Source organism: Phacochoerus africanus, chromosome 10 (genome assembly GCF_016906955.1).
Source record: "Phacochoerus africanus isolate WHEZ1 chromosome 10, ROS_Pafr_v1, whole genome shotgun sequence".
Taxonomy (NCBI): domain Eukaryota; kingdom Metazoa; phylum Chordata; class Mammalia; order Artiodactyla; family Suidae; genus Phacochoerus; species Phacochoerus africanus.
In genome coordinates, this window is record NC_062553.1 from 104,238,318 (window position 1) to 104,262,612 (window position 24,295).

Genomic DNA, 24,295 nt, shown 5'->3' on the forward strand with positions numbered 1-24,295 from the left:
TTCTTTAACAGGAAAGTAGATGAAAAGAGTATAGATCAGTTCTGGATATGGGTATTTTAGGTTATTTCATGTTTCTGTGAATGGTTAATATTATTTATCAATGACAACATCATTCCTCTGTCTAACATATTCTCCATATGCGGGTGAAAGGGCAGTGAAGAACCTCAAGAGTTCCTGAGGCTGTTATGCTCTGAGACAGGGACTTCAAAGCATTATCAACAGATGGTTGCTCACCTCATTTGTAAAAATCTCTAGGGAAAAACTCCACAGTTGTTTTTCATCATGAATCCATCTGTACTGCATCCCTCTGTCAGGAAAGTGTGTCTAGTATCTGTCCAGTGTCCCTCCTGTTTTAATGTAAGTCAATTTCCTCTATGTGTGACCTTCCTTGATTTGGAGAACAGCTGCTCTCCATCCTCTGTGTAATGTCTTTTCACATGGATCAGCCTTTGTATATCAAACTGAATTCTTGGCTGCTTTAAGAGACTTGGGTAGAAAACTATGTTTGATTTGGGTGGAAAATGCTGTGGACTTACTAGAATCATTGCACTGCACTGTAACACAGTTTCATTATTCATAGATTGGCTGTGTCTTTAAAACTGAGATTTATGGAGTTCCTGTCATGGCTCAGCGGTTAGCAAACCTGACTAGTATCCATGAGGACCTGGGTTCGACCCCTGGCCTCAGTTGGTTAAGGATCCAGCATTGCTGTGAGCTGTGGTATAGGTCGCAGATGCAGCTCGTATCCAGTGTTGCTGTGGCTATGGTGTAGGCCAGCAGCTGCAGCTCCAACTGGACCCCTAGCCTGGGAACCTTCATATGCTGAGGGTGCAGCCCTAAAAGACAAAAAGACTACCCCCCAAAAAACACAAAATCCCCCAAAAAAGAAATTGCGGTTTATGATATGATTTAAATGCATGTATTTAAAGTATTAGGCTGATCTGTACTGTGTGACAACTTAAAAGATGTATCCCAACATTATCCTCAGAAAGCCCATTTCAGGAGTTCCCATCGTGGCGCAGTGGTTAACGAATCTGACTAGGAACCATGAGGCTGCAGTTTTGATCCCTGGCGTTGCTCAGTGGGTTAACAATCTGGCGTTGCCGTGAGCTGTGGTGTAGGTCGCAGATGTGGCTCGGATCCCGCGTTGCTGTGGCTCTGGCATAGGCTGGCAGTTACAGCTCCGATTCCAGCCCTAGCCAGGGAACCTCCGTATGCCTCAGGAGCAGCCCAAGAAATGGCAAAAAGACAAAAAAAAAAAAAAATCCCATTTCACATGAGCTTAGTGCAGCTAAGCATAAAAGGAGATCTTATTAAGCATGATAAGACTTCCAAAGACCACTAAAACAAATAACCCTTCCTCAAAAATAATTGCTGACATAATTACATACAGTAAGCAAAGTACTGCCAAAGTGTGCTAAGAAAAAGCCCACTTCATTTCTTTTTAAATTGACCCAACAAATATCTACTGAACACATGCTATGTCCCAATCACTATGCCTTATTACACAATGTTATTCTAGATGGATTCCTGAGGTGGCTTCCATGATCCCCTCATCCTACTGTTCACATCCTGGTATGATCCCTTCCCCTTGTACGAGGGCAGAATTCGGCTTGCTTCTGTTGACTAAAAAAGTGTACATCCTAAAGCTGAGAACTGTTTTATTCAATGGCCTTACTGAAGACTATGGCCTGGGATACAGCCTCCCAGCTAGCTCTGAGGAAATATTTCAAAGAGGTAAGGGAGAAACCAGGACATATAGTTTTGCCTGAAAAGAACCATGTAGTTGAACATCAAAAGATTACTGCTAATCTCTCTCTTACACACCCTCTCTCACACACACAAAGTACTTTTTATTTATCTATGTTTTTTGTCTTTTTGTCTTTTTCTAGGGCCACTCCTGCAGCATATGGAGGTTCCCAGGCTAGGGGTCTAATCAGAGCTGCAGCCTCCAGCCAATAGCAGAGCCACAGCAACATGGGATCTGAGCCGCATCTGCGACCTACACCATAGCTCACAGCAACACCGGATCCTTAACCCACTGAGCAAGGCCAGGGATTGAACCTGCAACCTCTGGTTCCTAGTGGGATTCGTTAACCACTGAGCCGTGATGGGAACTCCCACAAGTACTTTTTTATGTATACAAATATACAAAAGTCTCATGAAATTATTCCTTTGATATTCATCTTAACTATCTAGGGCCAGTATCCTGTTTCTCTCCATCGTGACTTCCCCTCCGGGCACACGGTTGGGATGACTGCAGTAACTGATGGCTTGATGGCGGGCTACATTTATTGTTTACTGAAATGGCAGACAACATGTTTTTTCATCCATACTTCCAACAAACAGAATATGACAAAGGTATGTGTATATGTGTTTATGTGTGTGAGGATTTATGGTTACACATTACTTAAGATTATACTGCCCATCCTGCTGGAGGCTCTTTCCTTTGCTTTCCTTGAGGAAGCAACCAGCCATGTTGGGAAACTCCATGTGTCAAGGCACTGAAAGTGGCTTTGAGAGGCAGGGAAGGGCCTCCAACCAATAGCCTCTAAAGGTTTCCAGCAAGAACCCAGCAAGAAAAAGAATTTCTAAGTTCTACAATTGCAAGAAATTGAATTCTGCCAACAGCCTGAGTGAGCTTGGAAGGAGTGCAACTCTGGCTGACACCTTCACTGCCTTGTGAGACACCCCTGAGCAGAGGGCTAACCTGGACTCCTGATGCACAGAAACTGGGAGATAATTAAAGTGCATTGCTTTAAGCCACTAATATTTTTGCATAGTGATAAATAACTAATATATAGCTCCTCAATCACTGTCTTTCTTGACCTTGAACTCTTTGAAGCATACAGACTAGTTATATTGTAGAATGTTCCTCAATCTGGGTGTGTTTGTTTGAAAATTCCTCAATTAGATTCCAAAAATGTGATTAGATTCACATTTTTGGCAGTAGTGACACAGAAGTCATGTTGTATCCTTAGTGTATTCTATTAAAAGGTGTGTACTGTCCCAATATAAGTGATATTAAATTGATCACTTGGTTAGAGAGATATCCATAAGGTCTCATTGTTGTAAAGATACTATTTTCCCATGGTAACTAATAAACCTGAGGAGATACTTTAAGCTATGTAAATATCCTACCCATCAATAAATTCTCATTAATATATTTTATCAACCATTAATGATTTTCTTTTTTAAATTTAATTTTATTGAAGTATAGTTAATTTACAATTTCATGTTAATTTCTGCTGTACAGCAAGCTGATTCAACCATACATATACCCATCCATTTCAATGATTTTTCTAATTACATGATTCCTTTTTTATTTATTAGTTGGCATTTTACTGTAAGGAACATTCCCTTCTCTTCTATTTATTTATCTAGTTGTTTATATCAGTATAGAATCACAGTTCCAAATCAATGACTTCTAATTTGTTACCATCAATATATATTTTGATATTCCATTTGCTTGAGATTTGTCCATTGAAAGCTCCTTTCAGAAATGTCCTCTGTTGTTCTGACATGTTGGCATCATTTTTAAGCCCTTCTTATTTTCCAATAAAACAAGATCTTACAGGCACGGTTTGTACTTCCCCTGTCACAGACCTGGAAATCTTTTCTCCAGAAACTCCTGGTTTCTTTTAAAGTGGAGAATGGAATTTAGAAGCCAAATCTGGGTACTAAATGTACTCACTGCCAAGTGAATGTCATTGCTTCTATTATCTCTCGGAAACAGAGCTGTAATATATAGAGATAAATTTAATAAAATACATGCAAGACAGGTACACTAAAAACTACAAGGCCAGGGTTCCCATGTGGTTCAGTGGGTTAAGGACTTGAAGTTGTTTCTGTGAGAATGCAGGTTCGATCCCCTCCCTCACTTAATGATGGTTAAGGTTCTGGCATTGCTGCAAGCTGTGGCATAGGTCACAGATGCAGCTCAGATCCACTGTTGCCACAGCTGTGACACAGGCTGCAGCTGCAGCTCTGATTTGATCCATGGCCCTGGAACGTCCGTATGCCACAGGTGCAGCTGCAAAAAGAAAAAAAAAATAAATAAATAAACACTACAAGGCGTTGCTGGAAGAAATTTTAAAAGACCAGAATAAATGGATAGATATACTATGTTAATAGATTCTAGGACTCGATACTAATATGATGTCAGTTATGAAGATGTCTTCTGCTTAGCATCTCACATGGTTGCAATCAACTTAATGGCTAGGAAAGTGTTCTCATCTGAAGCTTGACTGGGGAAGTATCTGCTTCTGAGCTCACCCCAGGTTTTGGCAGAATTGCAGTTATAAGACTGGGGGATTTATTTCCTGGCTGGCTGGAGCTCCTTGGAGGCTGGAGGCTGGCAACAGCTCTTAGAAACTGCCTATATCTCTTTGTCATGTAGGATTTCCCCTTACGATGTGTACACACACATACAGAATTGATTTTTAACTTCCAATTCCATTTCAATGTCAAAATGAGAAACCTAGATCCCATTATATGTGCAAATATACATACTCAATTTTCTTTTTCCTAGAATATACAGGTTTGCTGCAAGGAAACAAAAGATTTAAAAAAGGCAAGGCAGGAAAGATGTCATGACTTAAAATTTGTGTTCTCTTTTTTGGAAAAGGAATTTGATCATCCATGGTTTTGTTTGTTTTTTCCTAGTTGTATGACCAGTGCCTTCAGCAGTAAGAGACAGATAAAAGTCAAATCATGCAGAACCTTATAAGCCATGTTGGAAGTTTGGGCTTTATTTTAGTACAATGGGAATCCATTGGAGGCTTTCTGTTAAGTTGTTGCATGTTTATTTGTCATAAGTAGCATTAATATCATTTTTCAAGTTATTTCCTGATCGTGTTTATTACTTACTCATTCTTCGACTTATTCTAAAACAAGATTCAAGATGCCTTGGGCAATCCATACCAATAAGTTAAACATATATAAAATAATCAAGCAAATTGGGGTAGAGAATAAAATGGAGCTAGGAAACAAGAGGCCAGCATGAGACCAGTTCAAAATATGCTTACCTTTAAGTACTTCAAAGTTTCAAGAGGTGTTGTTTTATCTGAGTTTTCTAGAGTCTAGAACAGGCTGAAATGCCTCATTCCCCAATCTCTGGTGATATGCTTACCTCAGATAACAGGCCTTTGCAGTAACCCCCAACCCACCATCTATACCACACAGAATTGAGGCTCACTGATAGGAGAATCCATGCATTGTTTTTCTTGCACAAATTTTTCAGAAGCCTTCCTGATTTCTGATAATTTAACCATTTCAGAATAGGAGACAAAAAGGACATATGGATAGTGCTTGTTTATTTAATCAAGGTAGCCAACCAATGCAAATGATTCAAGGCAAAAATTCACTCCATTAGTAGGTAAGTAGAATTTTAAATTATCATTGACCTCCTGAGAGAAGAAATGCATAGATTTCCACAGGGAAGAACTGAGCACTGAGGAAAAAGTCTCTAGTTTATCAACACTCTAATCACTATCATAGTAACAAATCAGAAGAGAAATAACATTTTAAAATCTGATAAAATTTATCAAGCATTATTTCACCTCTCCTTTGCTTTTTTTTTTAAATTAGTTTGTGGCTACCTGCATTCCACAGTAAAATTTCAGAGAAATTGAAATTATAAAAGGAAAATTATTTAATGCAGGAAGTGTAAACCATTGCATTGAGGGATTAGAAGACATTTTTTAAAGTTATATTATCTATTTAATTATGTGTTTCTATGTAGTGAGTAATGTCTTACATTCTTGCCAAGAATATTTTGAAAGGAGTTTGTTAAAAGTATGTCAGCTAAATCACTTTTGGTATATCACTGCTAATGGTGTCGTTCACACGTTGTGAAACACAAGGCTCCAGATTTAATTCTGCCAAAAAAATTAGGTCACTGCAAAATACCATATTAAAACTCCAAATTCGGGACAGGGAGATGGGAATGAGGATAAAGCAAAGGAAGACACCAATTCTTTTTTGTAAAATATGGTAGGTATAAGACAAATCAGTGTTGGAAGACTGAGCCTTTTTAAACAGATACTTTTTTCACAGTGTGTATGTATTAGTTTCAATCAGTACGAATCAATTAATTTAAAATTGGGGTAACTGGCTGCTCTGCACTGTACCCGGGTAGTGCCTGTACTCTCAAGTCAACTGAATTGTATGGAGATTCCCCTGTTTTCTGACTTCATGCACAAACCATCCGTGATTACTGTATTTCAATTTACCGTTTTCTTTTTCCAAAAAATCTTTTTCCAGTCAGGAAAGGGAGATTAAAGTAAATTAAGCCTTTGATGCAAAAAACATCTGATTTATAGTTATTGTTGTTACTATTATTAACAAATTAAGCACAGGAATGGCTATGTTGGAAATAACCCACCAGGACCCGCAACTCTATTTTGGTGACACACGCGCCACATCTCCTTAACTGGCACCGTCGTTGCCTGGGGTGCTTTGGGCCATTGCGCTGGCTGGCCTTCTAGGAAGGTGGGTACCCGCTCCTGCCACACGCTGGGCTGGCGGAAAGCGAGGGGGGACAACGATTGTTCTCTCAGGCCTAAGAAAAAGCGTCCTATCACCACCTCTCACTTTTCGGGCTCAAATCCCCCTAGCTACTGCTTTCTGAGCTTGGGGTTGGTCCCCACAAGGCGACTTTCCCTTTCTTAGAGTTGGACCCTCAGCGAACACACCCATAGTCACCTTTGCGCGCTCTTCTGAAGCCCGCTCAGCACACAGCGCACCCCAGCGGCCGCGTGGCCTCCTCCTCTAGTTCTGGCCACTTGGCTTCCGGAGAGCTCGCCAGTCGCCGCCGCGGCAGCCTTGGAATCTGGGGACTCGAGAGACTTCGAGAGCCAGTCTGGGCCAGACCCCTGGGAAGGCGCGGGGCTGCTGCACCCAGCCCCGCCCGCCACACCTGAGTGCGGTGAGGATTGGGAGAGGCGGGGCGCGGCAGAAGGCTGGCCCGGTTCCTGAGCAGCTTCGCCGAAAGCCGGCCTGACTGGAGCAGGGCAAAGGAGGAGGGTCTCGAGACAGAGTCTTGCTCCTCCGAGGGAGGGACCCCAGCTGGGGTGGAAAACCAGCACCAGCCAGCCCAGCCGCAGAGACGCGCCGCGCTGATCATGGAGCGGGCCGGCCCCGGCTTCGCGCGGCCGCAGCAGCAATGGGACCAGGACTCGGTCGAAGCGTGGCTGGACGATCACTGGGACTTTACCTTCTCTTACTTTGTTAGGAAAGCCACCAGGTAAGAAGAGGACCCATGGAAGACCCGGCCGGGGCATGGAGCATGGCCAGGGGTTGGTCTCTCTCCCCTATTGAATTTTCCCTGTGGTTACCCATTAAACAGCCTCCGCTCTCAGGCCCTTTGCTTTTGAAGTAGGTCCTTGATCCTGTTACAGGGTAGAGACCTCGACTTTAAGGCGAGTACAGTCGAAAAACCAAGCGTCGGATTCAATCTAACTTGTTCACGAAAGTTCAAATACGAAAATGTACTTGCCGACCCCCCAACCCCACCTCACCCCACCCCAGTAGCCCTGATATTCCCTGGGAGCAAGATTATTTTCCTACATCCGCGCTCACGGGCCTTGCTCCAGCCCTTTAGACTCCTGGTTCCCCTAAATCTCCTTAGCGAAACTAAAACAGTTTTTGAGCCCCTTCCCTGCAGCTCCGGAAGCACCATCTCCAATGCCGTCCCTGAGGCTCCGCTCCTCCCCCGTCCCCCTTTGCCCCGGCCCTGGCGGGGCGGGGAAGCCCGGGTAGGGGCGAGACCACGAGAAAGCCCAAAGGCAGCAACATGCCGGAACCTCTCCAAAGTGAGTGCTGTCGCCGTTTGCCCCCTTCCAGTCCCCGGATTGTCCCGCGCTCCTCCTTTCCTTTGCTTTTTGCTTGCAAGGCGGCGCCGCCGAAAGGGCTCAGCAGTGGGGTTTGCCGCGCGCACACAAAGGACGCCGGGGAAGCGCGGCGAAGAGCAGACCCTGGGGGGGCGGGCAGGTCCCGTGCGGCCCTAGGCGACCCTAGAGGTCAGCTCTCCTTGGTCCGGAGCCAAGCGCGGGGCGGCTTCTGCGGAGGGAAGGGAGGAGGGAGCCTGTCCTTTGGGAGGCGGCTGCGCAGCGGACAGTCGAAACGCGCGTGGGAAACGCTCGAGGGAGAGTTGAGGAGGATTGAGGCTGAAGCCCAGGGACTAGGAGGGTGGAGCGGAGAGTGCGTGGCGGGCGGGTGCCTCGAAGCCTGAGAAGTTGGTGCGAAACCAGGGCGCGGGCAAGGCTGCTGCGCGCGGACTCAGGCTGACTCCTGGACGCACTCCTTTGGGGGAAGGGGCCCGAACTTCACCGTCGCCGACTGGGGGCAGCGGGTGCTGGCCGCCTCTGCCTGGAGGGAGACGCACGCGGGACGGTGATGGTGGAGGAGCCGGCCGGGGCTGGGCGCTGGGCTCCTACCCGCCGGCGCACGGCCGCCTCTCGCTTGGGCGCTCCCCGCCAGGGGGCGGCGCAGTGCGGGGCAAGCAGGCGGCGGCTGGCGGCGGCGCGGCGACTGGGGTGGTAGGGGAGCGGGCTTCGAGTCACCGGCCTCACCTGGGCACGTCGTCGCCCCCGGAGCCTCCAGGAGTCCAGGGTCCGCAGAGGCCGCCTGCACTGCACCTCCAATTTCCCGCTTTTGCTATGTTGCCTTTTGGAGACAAAACAAGGTACTTCTTTCAGAATCCCCTGGCCTTCCCACTTTCCCCGGGGGCACGGTGGGGCCCCGGTGCTGGGTGGTGGCGCCGGGGTCACGCCGGCGGGACGATGCTTCATTGAAAATAGACCGTATGACATTTTTGTCTTCCTTGACTTTCCTGAGGATGTGTTACCTTTAGGTCTTGGTTGGAGCTCTTTTTATCTGTTTCTTTTAACGAACATTCAGAGTTGGTGTCGATTTGATCACTCTAGGGGGTTTTTAACTGAGGCGATGGCTTCGGAGGACCTATCGTATATTTTCTGTTAAATTGCTCCTCCCTCCTTTAAAAATCCTTTTCCTCGCTTTCGCCTTCCAAAAAATACTAAATCTGTAGCGACCAGAGGATAAACCCTGAATGCAAAGTGGTTTCTTTTCAAAGGGCACTTTTCTGCGAGTTTGGGGTAAGGCAGGCACTAAGACCATCTAGGTCTGGAATTATCGATTGCCTGAGGCTAACAGTTTTAAGAGGTCACCCCTTCTGAGGCCATCTGTCCCCGGTTTCCTTTCACCCTTGCACACTTCCACCCTTCCGCCCTTATAGAATTACCGCGCATAGAATGAGTGGGTGGGAGAACTGGGCTGATATTTTAAGTGTGTGTGTTGGGGAGGGTGTTCTTTAGAGATGTTCTTTGGGCAGATTATTAAGGAAGAACAAAATTATTTTAAAATCAGTATAAATATCCTTTTTCTTTTTTCTTCCCTCTCCCTTTGAAGACGTACATTTGGGATTGTTTGGCGGTAGCTTTTAACTCATACATAAAAACACTTCACTTTCAGAGCCTGTCAAAACTTTGAGAGTAACATTTTTTGGTGAAATAAATGGAAAGAGTTAAGTTACATTTCTTTTCACATTACTTTTTCCTCCCAAGTCGCATAGGATTAAAATTCCAGTTCTCAAAGTTGCACTGCTTAGTGTAAATTTTAGATCATCTGAGACTCTATTAAAGGCTTTTTTCTCAGGGTTTTTATATTGTTGTTGAGAATAGGCTGAACACTTTCTGTGATACATACATGTGTATATAATCTTAAGAGAAGCGTTTATAATGAGTATAAATTGGAAAACGAAAGTGTAATATATTCAAGAGTAGTGCAGGCCCTCAGTTTTAGGAGTTACTAAGAGCTGAAAGTTGTCAATGTGAGGAATATAATCTAAGACTTGTGTGTAGCCAGAGATTTTCAAGAAACGATATTTCAGTTTGAGCTTATATTTGGTGGCATTAACTGGAGACCTGAAATAAGAATGAGAGGTTTGGGTATCAGTTGATTATAAAAATGCCAACCTGCTCAATCCAGTGTGATTCACTTGGTTGTGGTAAAACCTTATTGCAGACACTGTAACTTCATAGCTAAGTTTTGGTTTTTTGTTTTTTTTTTTAATGGGAAGCTCACATTAGGTTTTTTTTTTTTCCTTTTCCTAGTCTTAGTATGTGTAAAATGAGTACTGTAGAATGTGCTTCAGGAAACCAGTGAAACAGAATAGTTCTATAGAGGCCTTTGGCGTGTTTTAAGATTTGAAATAAATTTGGACCCATCTGCACCTGTAGACAGGCCTTGTTGATAGAACTATTTCTACTTTATTTGTTTTAATTGTTGTTTGACATTAATGCTTGCTTCTCTATCCTATCCTTAGACTGATTCATCTGCACTCAGTAATAGTCATTGAACAGAAGGAAGATTCTGGTACTCCTAAAGGCTTGTTTAAACAGCTGTGAATTTTGGTTAACCTTGAAAGTAATTATTGCCATTATATTACAATTGTTTCCTATAATTATCTTCAAATACAGAGCTAAGCACCTCCTTAAAAGCTATAGCTTTGAGCACAGAAGTAGGTTCTTTTTGGCAGTCAAAACCCGTTTAGGTGAATTTGAAAATGCCACTTCAGTCGTAATCTATTGACATAAAAATTAATTTGAGACTAGGGACTACAACCAGTAGAAAACTCTCCCTTGCTATTGTAGAAAACTTGACAGTCCTACAGGCCTAGATGCTATATGTTCATTAAGGGCTTAATGGTCATGTATTCACAGATAAAGACTTTCTGGTACTAATGCCACTTTAACAGCTGTTGTTACTTTTGACAGCATGTTAGAATAATTTACCTTTCATTAGTTACTAATCAGCTCTGTGATTGTGGGATATTGTAGGGGTAATATGATTGACTTTTTATTGCTTTGTTTTGTGTTAGGCAAAAGCTTGAGACTATTTGGCATATACTGGAAATAGGAGATATTAAGTAAGGACAACTTTTTATGACTACTTGGATCAAAGTCCAGAAACAGAAGTTTTACACTCCTATGTAGTTTTGCTCTGATAGACTTTTTATTTGACAATGCAGAGCTGTGGTGAATTAGTTAATGTTCTAGGTCCTATGTTTGGGATTCTTTCTTTCTTTTTAAAATTTTTTTTCTCATCTCTAAGAGCTGTAACTTTTTATGTGCAAGATAACTTATCCTAAAGTCAGTTGATGAGTGTTAAATGAATATTGCTATTCAATCTTAAAAATTACTGTTTCCAAGATCATATAGTAATATAAACTTTTCACAATTTTCGTATCAAAGATTTAAGCATATTTTGTTAAGCAGTCACTAGTCTTGAAGATAATAAAACCCTGTGGATGTTGACTCAGCCTGGCTTTGGTATTAGTTCTAATATTTTTGTTATGGTAATTCTGGTGCAGTAATGTTCTTTTATGTTTGTATTGGTTGTAACCAGGGTCCGTATATCCAGCTCTCAAGCACCTTTTCTAGCCCTAAAAGTACTCATGTGGGTTGAATTTGGTTAGATTTGAGTCTGGAAGGATCTGTGGGAGCTCCTGAAATGATGTTTCTCATTGCTCTTCTATCACTAGAGTTCTCAAGGCTTTATATTATTCAGTTCCATTTTAGAACCCATAATACAGGATCATGATTCCTAAAACTGCAGTAGAATTAATACAGTAGCAGTTAGTCATAGATGAATAACTCAAATCTGTTTGCTTAGTATGACACAAACTTAAATAGGCTTGTGGTGCAATTCAGTAGTTTTCTCAGTTTATGATACGAAGGTGTATAAAAATTGCCAATATTTTCATTAGATCATCTTAGTACCTAAAAATGAGCAATTTTTGGCATTTTGATTATGTTGTACAACAAAGTTTCCTTCTTAAATAGTTTCTCCTAAAGAAATGATTTGAGTCTGGTCTCTAATATTTCTTTTAAAATATTCACAAGTGCTTACAAGTTATATTGGTAAAGTTTGTACCTTAACCCTTGTCTGATTACGGAGAATATATATTACTGAGATACTTCCCTTCCTCTAGTTTTGAAAACACGAATTAACTTAAAACTCCTTGAACTTCCCTGTGCATTTTAATAATGCTTGAGAAAGATTTTTCATAATTGAAAAGGCTAAAAAAAGAACTACTTGGTATTTATTAACTTATCCCCAAAATATTTTTCAACCTATTAGTTTCTTAAACCTGTAACTATTGTATGAGTTTTTGTTCTTTGTTCTCAGGACTAATTGTAGGATAAAAACCCTTCCTGGGATTGGTAAGGACTGCGGGGCAATTAAATCACAGTTGATTGATAGGGGAGAGTTGAAAAATGACTAATTTTTGAGTTTATGATGCAGACTAGCTACTGACTTTGCAGGACTTCCTATGAGATTAGTTTAGCTGGACAGATATAGATTCTGTTGATCAGTGTTATAGCTGATTGATGGGACCTTGAGAATATCTGTATATCTGTTAAATCAGGTTCTTGGTTTAAAAAAAAAAAAGTGCCTGTGAACTACAACCTAAGAATAAAAATTGAAGAAACTCTTTCCACATGAGTCATTCGTTTGATATTTAGCTCTGTAATCTTATTTACTGACTTGGTATTCTCATTTTATTTTGAATCATATTTTTTTTTTCTGTGGTGTGCTTTATTCATTTTCTCTAACTGGTAGGAATTTATACTTATTGCCAACCAAATATTTAAGGCAGGTAAAGCAAACTAAGTGTTACATTTATAAGAAGTATTCTGATAATTATTGTAAAAAGCTTTTTTAAAAAGCTCATACATATATAAATATAAAGCTCATATATATATATATATATATATATATATATATACACACACATACAAACTTCTATTTATAGTTTGCAGTGAACATGCTTTTTAAAGTCTTAAGTGCCACTGTTACTTTCTGTATTCTTTGAGACTTTTCCCTTGATTCTGAATTGTAAAGTAAGATTAACTATTTGCACATTGTCTTCCCTGAATAATTTTATTACATCTAAACTTAGTAGAGAAAAGATCTCCATCTGATATATCCCTAGTGATAACTATTAAAAAAAAATCATTTCTGTTTTCTGTTGAATATGCTGAGGTTATAAGAAAATATCTTGATTTTTTTTTTAAACTGATGAAATAACACACACACACACACACACACATACACATGATCTTTGGACTTTAGAGTTAGAGGGAATCTTGTAATCCATTGTTTCTCAAACTTAACTAATGTTCCCCTGTTAAAGAAAGACATTCTTACTGATTTCCTGTATCTTAGTTTTTGGAGATTAGTTTGGCTGTGAAATTCACCTGATGAAATAATTTTGTCAAGATTCTGTCTTACTGTTTGTATACCTGCCTAATCTATCCTTCCTTCTTTCTCTCCATCCATCTACCCACCCATCCATCCATCCATCCTCCCCTTTGTTGCCCTTATTCTCAGGCATCCTACTTCGTGTGCTTGAGAAGTTTCTTCTTGGCAAGTTTATGTGGATCTTAAACTTCTGATGTTTTAGAAGTAACTTCTTATCCATATCAGTCCATCTCATAATTAATTTGGCTTTGCTTGCATCACTTACCTGCTCTGAACCAATCATTGTGTCCAGAAGAATAGGATTGTCTTACTGCTTTGCTGGGGCAGGTAACCCATAGTGTGTTGTGTCAGTGGGGGAGGGGAAAGGCCCAAAAGAAAGTGATGTGAGTGCACCCAGAAGTTCCAGATATCTGCCATACCTATTATTGACTCCTATTTTAATGTTAGTTAAATGCGGAATTCTTAAGAGTAGGTCTAATTTAATCATAATTGTAGTATTTAGGCTACTTAGGCAACTGTAATACCAAAATAAATGTATAAGTTAATTATGAATGAAATGATAAAACCCTAGCCAAATGCAAATTGACAGCATTCATTAAGTCACCCTTGCAAAGTGAATATGGCCCCTACTGCCTGATGGGGGTCTGGTGAGGTCAGCTTGCCTTTGCTACAATTGCCTTATGATGATTCATTTCTCCCACTGGGTCTCTCTTAACAATCACAACGCTTTTAGTCCTATACCACAGTATACCAGCTTTTGGGTTTTATTGGCTTAGAAGCATATTTGCATAGTAAATGTATCTCTTTTATTTTCTCTTTATCCCAGAACTGTTGGGTGGCAGTGTGATTGTAAGCACAAATATAAACCTGACCACTAAAATTGCAGGATAGTATTTGGTTATAAGATGTTCATCCCAGTAATTTAAAGTATACTTCTTTCACCTTTTCTTTTGGTTTTAATTGTCATTAGTGTAAAAACACAAAATTAAGTCATTTCCATAGAAAAAATGCAGATCTTCAAAACATACTTGCTTTGGACTCTCAGGGCTTCTCATACCTCAGATTGAAACATGCCAGTCAAGTCCAGTCTCTCCCCTATCTAAGCTGCAGAACTAATTAGTTTACATATTTATAGCATAGATTTCAGTTATTAGGTTTTCTTTCAGATATAAGTAGGTTTTCCTTTAAGGAACGTTTTTCATACATGTGGTTGTATATGCATGGAAAATTACAAAACATGTCTGTTCCAACTGTCCGTCAAATTTGAATATAAAACCATATGAAGCAGTTCGCATTTTATTTATATATATGGTCCCAGTAAGCCTCTCAGATGTTTTCATAGCTGGAGAAAACTTGGAAATATTAAATAACTTTAGGTAGCATTCATTTCTAATCCATGCCAGAAACATAGTTATGTTACTTACTGTAACATCAGAGTAGAGATTATTGGAGGAATCACTTGGTGGTGTCCCAGATCTCCCGTTTCATTTAATACCCTGTTATACTATGTTAATCTTTTATTTAAGCCGTTGCTTCTTAAAGGGGATGCTATGCAGCATTTGATAGTGCCATTATTTGTTGTGAGAAGCTTTTCATGTATTATATATTATAGAATGTTTAACATCCCTGGGCCCCAGACAGTAAATGTCAGGAGCATTGGATCACAGCAATATACATTTCCAAAAGCCCCCCAAAGGCTCGCACCACTGTTTAGTTGATACCACTGTTCTGAACCCTTCAAAATTTATTTCTATTTATGGTGGTTAAGGGCCCCAGGTAGGACAGATTTAAACTTCAACCTCATAATTACCTCTAAGAGTATGTATGACCTTAGGTACTTTATCTGCTTTCTCTATAAAATGGAAATATTAGCATTTATGGTTTTTTTGTAGGTAATTAGTTGTATATTTTATCACATTTATTGTCAGTTTTATTCTATCTTTGATATTTTGAAAAGTCATCCCCCAAATTCTATAACTTTTTTTTTAAAATTAAGTTCTGAGTAGTAATAGAAAAACAAGTTATGTTCTTATACAGATTTTCATCAACTACATGTTCTGCTCTTAATCTTTATGCATTAATCAGAAAATTATGTCATATGTAAGCATAGTTATTGGTCTAGGGAGTCTATGTTTTTTCAGTTCCAATTTGAGAAAATGCTAACATTAAAAAACTTTTTTTTTTGCGCTGTTTGTATAGAGAAATTAGTGCTTTTAAACTAGGAGCTTAAGAAGAAACAAATGGCTAACATGTAGTTATTCTGTAGAAATCCATGAATACATTCTTTTTTATTTATTTTATTTGTCTTTTTTTTTTAATGACTGCTCCCACAGCATATGGAGGTTCCCAGGCAACAGGTCAAATCGGAGCTGTGGCTGCTGGCCTACCCCATAGCCACAGCACCGCCAGATCCCGAGCTGCACCTCTGACCTATACGACAGCTCATGACAACACCATATCCTTAACCCACTGAGTGAGGCCAGAGATCCATAGATCGACCTGCATCTTCATGGATGCTGAGCTACAATGGGAATTCCCATTCTTTTTATTTTTACAAGAAAAATTCAGTTGCTTTTGAAAACATACTCCAGTTAATGTTCAATTATTGTAAAAACAATAACTATGACATATTAAATACTGTTTACCATATTCTATGCTCTCAGTTAATAGGCATCATTTCCCTTGCTTTTCTTAAGGACCCAATGCCATTATCTCCATTTTATAGAGTAAATAACACACCTGATATTTTATTCTTAGAAAGAAGCAACTCTAGGGTTGAAGCCTAAGTCTGTCTCACCTAGAGCCCTTAACGGCCATTCTCTACTGAAGTTCAGTATCAATATTAATGGAAGCAAAGCAAAGCAAAGGCTCATAGATTTAATGTTATGAGGAGTTTAATTCAGGAAGAGGTTAGTTTCTTGTAGGCCTTTTAATGTGCAAGCCTAATACTAAATGAGGTGCCTAGAGACTTTGCCCAAGTGGGTTTCATTTCTATATATAATTTTTAGAATATAAAAAGTGGAAACTCTCAAATCACATTTTAAAATAGAGTGGCTGAATATTTAGGTACTAGACTGTTGCAATTATATTTTTAGTATTAGAACACAAATACCCTAAGTACAGTATATTTTCAAAGAATAATTCAAAGCTACATTATTTTAGGCAAGAGTACAAAACACATTAAACTATTTGCTCTACAAATAGGTTTTATGTAATTTTGTTTTTGACTCATGAGAATTATGCTTATATCAGAATTTTACACTGCAAATTTTTCTTTTTTCTTTTCTAGATGCCAAGAAGTATTCTATAAAACCTAGACAAAGTATTTTAATTATTTTTCCCTTTCAGGGCATTTGGAATACTGAATATGTTTTTTTTCATTTGTTTTTTTTTTTGTCCTTTTGGGGCTGTACCCGGGGCGTATGGAGGTTCCCATGCTAGGGGTCTAATCAGAGCTGTTGCTGCCGGCCTACACCACAGCTCACGGCAACACTGGATCCTTCACCCACTGAGTGAGGCCAGGGATCCAGCCCACAACCTCATGGTTCCTAGTTGGATTCGTTTCCCATGCACCATGACGGGAACTCCTGAATGTGTATTTTTAAGGGATTTCTGTCTTTTTAAGATGAGTGAACTATTTAATGTGTTTAACTTCAGTAAAAAAAGAATTGCGGCATGGAGTCCCTATGGACACAGGTGTGTGTGTGTGTGTGTGTGTGTGTGTGTGTATTCCTTTTGCTAATCATATTTGAAATGCCATATGGGAGTTTGCATCCCCCTCTGCTGTCAATACATTTTTGCGTATCCTATGTAATATTTCTAGATAGCAGGTATTTGTAATAAGCTGTGACTTGTCTAGATTAGTGGAAAATTTATAGACTAGAAACTCCAAATTATAGTTTTCCTTTTTGTGAAAGGTAATAATATTGAATGAAAATGAGAAACTGAGAAATTGCAAGGGGGGAAAGTTTTCATTCTTTTTTTCTTTTTCTTTTTGCTTTTTTTTTGCACACCCACGGCATAACGAGGTTCCCAGGCTAGGGATGGAATCAGAGTTATAGCTGCCGGCCACAGCCACAGCAATGTGGGATCTGAGCCACATCTGCCATCTACACCACAGCTCAAGGCCCAGGGGTCAAACCCGCAATCTCATGTCTTTTTTTTTTTAGTTATTTCTTGGGCCGCTCCCGCGGCACATGGAGGTTCCCGGGCCAGGGGTCGAATCGGAGCTGCAGCCACCGGCCTACGCCAGATCCACAGCAACGCGGGATCCGAGCCACGTCTGCAACTCACACCACAGCTCAGCTCACAGCAACGCCGGATTGGCAACCCACTGAGCAAGGGCAGGGACCGAACCCGCAACCTCATGGTTCCTAGTCGGATTCGTCAACCACTGTGCCATGACGGGAACTCCGAAAGTTTTCATTCTTAACAGAGTAATTGCCATATAGTGACCTCCAATTTTTTTTCAATGAATATTACTAATCAATTTGTAAAAGTTTTGTAAAGTATGAACCAAAGTGTACCTGATATACAAAACTTGAGCCTATTTAAATAGCCATTAAAAAGATATTATTTGCTTGGTACCATTAAATTCAGTTATTGACTTGAGTCTGTCATTTTAAGAATTATACATTTTTCATCTTCTTTAAAAACACGAGTGCCTAGGAGTTCCAGTCATGGCTCAGCAGTTAATGAACCCGACCAGTATCCATGAGGACTCAGGTTCAATCTCTGGCCTGGCTCAGTGGGTTAAAGATCCGGTGTTGCCATGAGCTGTGGTGTAAGTTGCAGATGTGCCTCGGATCCTGCATTGCTGTGGCTGTGGCATAGGCCAATGGCTACAGCTTCAATTTGACCCCTAGCCTGGGAACCTCCATATGCCGAGGGTGCGGCCCTAAAAAGACAAAAAAAACAAAAAAAAGTTTGAGCACATAGAATGTATAGTATGAAATATGTAGCACTTTATTTCCACCGTGTGTGTAATTTTGATGAGATAAACTCTTTTGTTACAACCATTGTAGAAAATGACAGTTTATCTCCTAGTCTTCCTGCCTGCCAGAATTCCTTCAGTTCTTTTAATCATTCACAAATGAATGTATTCATTCCTCTGTGTATTACTAATGACCCAAAATGTTTGTCACTAGAAATTTCAAGCTCACTCTTCCCTGCAGCAGCTGCTAGTACCTAGCTGTCTGGCCTTATAGTATATGAACTCATTTAGTTTTGTAGGGCATTCCACCCACATTGAAACATTGTCTTGAAGATGTAGTGGTGTTAGTGCTATAAAGAACCCTCAAAATAGGTTAAACATTATTCCTCATGACACTGTTTTTTTCGTATTAAATCATCATTGCATGGACAGTGTGAGCTACAAGTCTTCCCTAAGGTAGAATATTAAGACAGTAAACCTTTGATTGAATTCATTGTTTTCAAAAAAAAGTGTTGAGATTTAAAATTCAAGTCACATTTATGATAACTTACAAGAAACTTAACAACTTCCCATTGGCTTTACTTCTTACTATCTCATTAATATCAAGTTCTTTACTTGCTCAGTGTGGGGAAGGGTCCGTTAGTGAGCCCTGAGCAGCATCTGTGGTATCTATAAGTTTGAAACCACAGATGGTATTCACATTCATGTTAACCTGAGAGAGGAATAACTCCCAACATTGATTTTGGTACCTTCTAAGATTTCTTCAGTTACTGTAAGACATATTGTAAATGTTTAAAAACAAAACTCAATCTGATTCACCCATTCAAAAAAGATATATGATACAACTCATTTATGAGGTAAGGGATTTTTATGTAATAAAATGGGGAAGGAAATAACTGACTGGAGGATAATAAAACAGATTTTGGTGAGGAGAGAAGGAATGATTTGGATGAGATGTTAAACATCAGGATCTTGTCATTGATTATAAATTCTTGGCATCGATTTTTATTTCATTTCCCTTGGCCATGGCTTTATTTCAAGTGTCTAGGGCCTGTTGTCTTTCATTAACAGCCTTGTAAAAGTTAATTCAACTCAAAAAGACTTCAAGAGAGCCACTCTGCTTTCGATTGCAGGGCAGTTAGCAAGGACATGCTTGCATATGAAAGCAGAGTCTCTGAGTTAATAGCGCCTGTGGCAGAGGGTAAAAATACCTGTAGAACCTATATTCATTTTGTTCTTTTTGCTCAGATGGCCAGGATGTAATTTTAGAGTTATGATGTAACTCTTTTTTTAGGGGAAGAACTAGTAGGATTCTATAAAAAATTACAATCTGCAATATCTGCTTTGGCCAAGGACTGACTTTCCTTTGCTTTCCTTTTTTCATTTAGCCAAGGACTCTGAATACTCTGGGTGTATGTAGCCAGCCTGTTTCCAAAACGTTAAACCCACTCAGCCTGTGGGCTTGTATTACCAGGAACATGACCTTTTTTTTTTTTCTCATCTTCTCTGATCCTCTTGGCTGAACTTTATGAGGAAACACAGCCATTGCTCCTTCCTCCAGCCCTCTGTCTCCAGTGGGATGAGTACTAAAGGTATAGGAGATAGCAAATTCTTAAATACATGAAAGAGATTTCAAAATGCCTCCATTCACATTTTCTAACTGGACTCGAACATTGACTCTGTGATGAATGAAGGAGTAAGAAACCTTTCTCCTATTTAAAAATGAGGAAGCCGAGAGGCAAAGAGATGACCAGAGTTGACCTAATAATCGTCACCTACTGGCCTGTTGATAATGTAAGCCGTTATAGGCGTCTTCATGGCTTTGTGGCCTGTTCATTCAGCTGCCCATTTTTTACAATAAAGAACTTGTACTCTGTAGAAAATGAACTCCAGAGACGTTGTGCTTGGTTCAGCCCCACATCTGTGTCGTCTTGTAGCTACAACTAGAGTTATCTCCTGTTGCCCTATTTGGTATCCTTGACTTTATACCCTGCTGAAGACAATCGGCACAATTCATGAAGAAGTTACAACAGGCAGTATTTTCCTTGTTTTATAAAGGATGAAATTGAAACTCAGAAGAAGAAAATTGTTTGCCACTGGTCACAAATCCCATTAGTCACAAATGCTAAATTATGGCTTAGAATTTAGGATTTATGGCTGAAAAAAAACAGCCTCTTGGTGCTTTGTAAATCCCAAGAATTTCTAGCAATTAGTCAATCTCACTTTAATAAGTATATTGCAGTTTTTTTTCTCTATTAAATATATGGTATAGTTTTGACAGTAAAATAAAAAGCCTTGACTTAAGAAAGAATTTTATGTTTCAAATTATTAATCCAAGAGCTTTGAAAAGGTTTAATTATCATACACAGTATCACAGTGTGGGACACAGGATCCTTTTGTGTTCTTTTGATAATAAAATTAGTATTAGAGATTTGATATCCTGGAGCTCATTAGTATGCTACCTTTTCTTTGTTGTCTATCTGCCAACAATTTCAGTTGGGAAAAACAGAATATTGAATGACTAGCATGGCCAGCTAAAATACGGGATGCTCAGTAAAATTTGAATTTTAGATATTATGTATATTAAAAAATTACTCATTATTTTTCTGAAGCTCAATTTTAACTGAATATTCTGTATTTTTATTTGCTAAATCTAGCAGCCCTAAGGATTATCCTTCTCTTGAACTCACTTATACATTCTTTTCAGTGCATCGTTTTAGGTTTATAAACCATGACCTGTTTTCGGAGAAACATAGACTTGGGATTCAGTCAGATTTTTTTTTTTTCAAGGTGCTTATCTATCCTTAAGAAGCTTTGTTCTCTGAGTCCCTTGAGGCAGTGTTTTTACCTCAGTGGTTTGGTGTGCCATCCTTTTATGATCTGAATGAAAAGAATTAAGTTAGAGAATGTGTTATTATAAGTGATTTTTATCCTCTCAATGCCTTGTATGTTTAGATTTGATTTTTGATTTTCAGATGCAGCTAGAAGTTATGAAGTGTCTTCTTCATGACAGGCATTGTTGTTCTGGGAACTTTTTTATTCTTATAGGATGTAAAACTTGGAATAGGAGACCTGGATTTGATTCCTGCTTTTGCTTCAACTAGCAGAATATGTTTGGTTCAGCCATCTAATTTAGCTTCATAATTTAGAAAGTAGGATTGTTAATTCCTGCATCACAAGGTTTAAATAAAATGGTGCTTTTTATTTTTTATTCCAGTATCACTGGTGTAAATACTTTTTAAAAGCTCATAGAATCAAGGAAGGGGAAGAAGGGAAAATAGAGATCCTATCCTGGGCCATAGAAGTGATTTGCCTGGTCAGAGCCACCGACCAGTTTTCTTGAATCCCATCTGGTATATTTATCCTCATCTTTGACATGCTCATCTTTATTCATTTGTATGCAGTTATGTACGACATAACTTCAGGACACAGTGTAAGCTTCAGTTTGGGGAGGAGAGGTCTGGGCTTGCTCATTCCTGTATCCTTGGTGCCCAGCATAGCACCTGAGGCACCCAAGGATCTTCATGAGACTAATTCATTCTAGGAACAAAAAGTATTTAAAAGTGAATCCAATTAAAATAGAAAAATATCAGGGAACATTTTGATTGAAACTTGATCTTAAAAAATGGAACCACAGATTATGAAAGTAAATTTATCTTATTTTAGATTTTAATACAATTTAGATTACAGTGAAAACTCCAAGCTAATTTGTAGAATAAACAATTTTCTGGCGAGACTTTACCATAAATATCTTTACTTCCTATTTGACTTTTGCAGCAGGATCATAAAGAGAATCTTTTTTTTTTCCCAAAAATAGTTTTTGAATTAGTATTTGAAGACTTCTTCAGTTTTTCCAACAGCCTTTCTTAATCTATAATATAGTTAGAATTCTCTTTGCAGGTATTATGTGATTATCCTTATTGATTCTTTTTTCAGTTGTTAGCTGAACTTTCATTGGGTATTACCTTTAATTATCAATGGCTTAATGCAATATTAGAATGGCTCTCCAATATCACTTTTGTCTACTTCTAGAATTTCTATATCTTACATAAGAATTTAAATTTCACTCTGCAGGTGATTTGTATTTGCAGAGACTAAAATATGAAGAAACAACCAACAGGAGATGATATTAGTCTTAACAAGGAAGGCCCACTTCATATAGCCACATAGGTCACACACTGCAAAATGTCAATGGATGCCTGAAGAGTGAGAGGTGTGAGAGATGATTTAATTTTATTTGTGGTTGGTTTATAAGTGATTGTTTTGATGTTATGATAATGTGTTTTTCCTTGCAGGCACATATCTACAGGGAACTCAGATAATCAATAATGTGGTCATGAGAAAACCCTTCCTCCCATGACTGCTGGTTCATAAAAATTATTAATCGAGTGACTGAATATACTAGATCTACTTTTTTTTTTTTTTGGCTGTGTCCACATGCCAGGATCAAACCCAAACCACTGCAGTGACAACACTGGGTCCTTAACTCACTGTGCTGCAAGAGAACTCCCTAGATCTCCTTTCTCTGTCATTTAATACCGAGCTCATTTCTCAAGGAAAATATTTTGAAATAAGACGCTTTTGAAACAATTAAGTATAGTAATATAGAACACATGACAAAGAATTTTGGGGCACTGGCTCCATTTAAGACATATAGTAGGCCCTATAAAATAATCTGAGGGTAAATTAGCCATGGTCGGTTGTGAGTCTTACATCCAAGGGATGATGAACATTAATAGTTAAAACAAAGTGTCAGTTTTCTGTAACAACTATACCAGCATTCAGATATTCATAAGACTGTGGTCCCTTTCAATGCAGTTAATTTCAGAGCCTTCATTTATTCATTTACTTCACTCAAATATTTATCGAGGACATAGTATGTGATGGGCATTTTCTAAGTGCAGGAATGCAGTCATGAACAAGACAGACAAGTATAGATTTACATCTACTCGGAGAAGACAGTTAAGCCAACAGATTAATAAATAAGAACAACAGGCGATAGTGAGAATTCAGATAGTATCGGGGGAGAATATAATATGTCAGGGCCACTTGAGGTGGAGTCATCAGGGAAAACCTGTCTACCCAGGGGATGAGGGAGCTGTGATCAGCCAGGTGCAGGTGAGGAGCCCCTTCCAGACTGGGGCCAGTCAGAGTGTGATGTGCTTGAGGAGCACGAGGAGGCCAGCATGCACGAGAGGAACTGATGGGGAATTGGAAGAATTTGTATTTTATTCCCCATTCAGTGAAAAGCCAAGTAGGGTAGTTAAGATGTTGAAGTTTACTTTGTTTAGAGATTACTCAAGCTGCTGAATGGCTTGAAGGGAGGCTAGTGTAATATCAGAGAGGCCAGTCAAGGGGCTGTGGCCACGGTCCAAGGTGAGAGACGGTGGGGCTTGGACCAGGGAGGTGCTACAGGACATACTGGGATATAGGGTTTTAGAAGTCAAGTTGACAGGATTGGATACGAGAGTTGAAGGGAACAGAAATTTATGGCTATTCCTAGATGTGTGGTTGAGTAACTGGGGAGGTGGTGGTGGTATTTATTAGCACGAAGAAAACTGACAGGGAGTGAGGTTGGAGCAAGACCATGAGTGGAGTATTAGGAATTCTGATGTCACCATTTTAAGGTGTCTGTTTAGATGGTCACATAGAGTTGTCAAGCGGGTGGTTTGATTAAAAAATAAAAAAGTTGACCATCATTTTCTAACGAGAAGATTAAGTTGAGGCTACATTTCAGATTTCTAAGTGAAATAGTTAAAATGCCTATTTTTATATTGATTTGACAATTTAAGTTACACTTACATATTTTTAAGTCACATAAGATATGTTAATTTAAACATATTGCTTTTTTCCTCACATTTTACAAAGTATTCAAGTGCTTCCTGTATATTTTTGACAGATTCACTTGCATATCTGACATCAGTGTCTTTGGCATTGCTAGTTGAGATTTTTGAGGTTATGTAAGCATTTCTCAAAATATGTCCCCCTCATTTCTATCAAAGTTTTTGAGATACAACACTATTTTGATATCAACATATGTCCTCATCACTGGAAATTTTGTCAGAAGCCATGACA

General features: G+C 39.5%; 1 protein-coding gene across 5 annotated transcripts in view; it reads left to right on the forward strand.

Moving 5' to 3' along the window:
- Positions 1 to 6,765: 6,765 nt before the first annotated feature.
- The window catches only part of PDE5A (phosphodiesterase 5A), a 147,356-nt gene continuing 129,826 nt past the window's right edge, over positions 6,766 to 24,295 (forward strand). The window contains exon 1 of one of the 5 annotated variants that reach the window (XM_047751695.1): positions 6,766 to 7,246. In XM_047751695.1, coding sequence (XP_047607651.1) covers positions 7,125 to 7,246 — 122 coding nt within the window. In that variant the 5' untranslated portion in view covers positions 6,766 to 7,124. The other 4 variants (XM_047751699.1, XM_047751698.1, XM_047751697.1 and 1 more) reach the window with 4 other exon arrangements.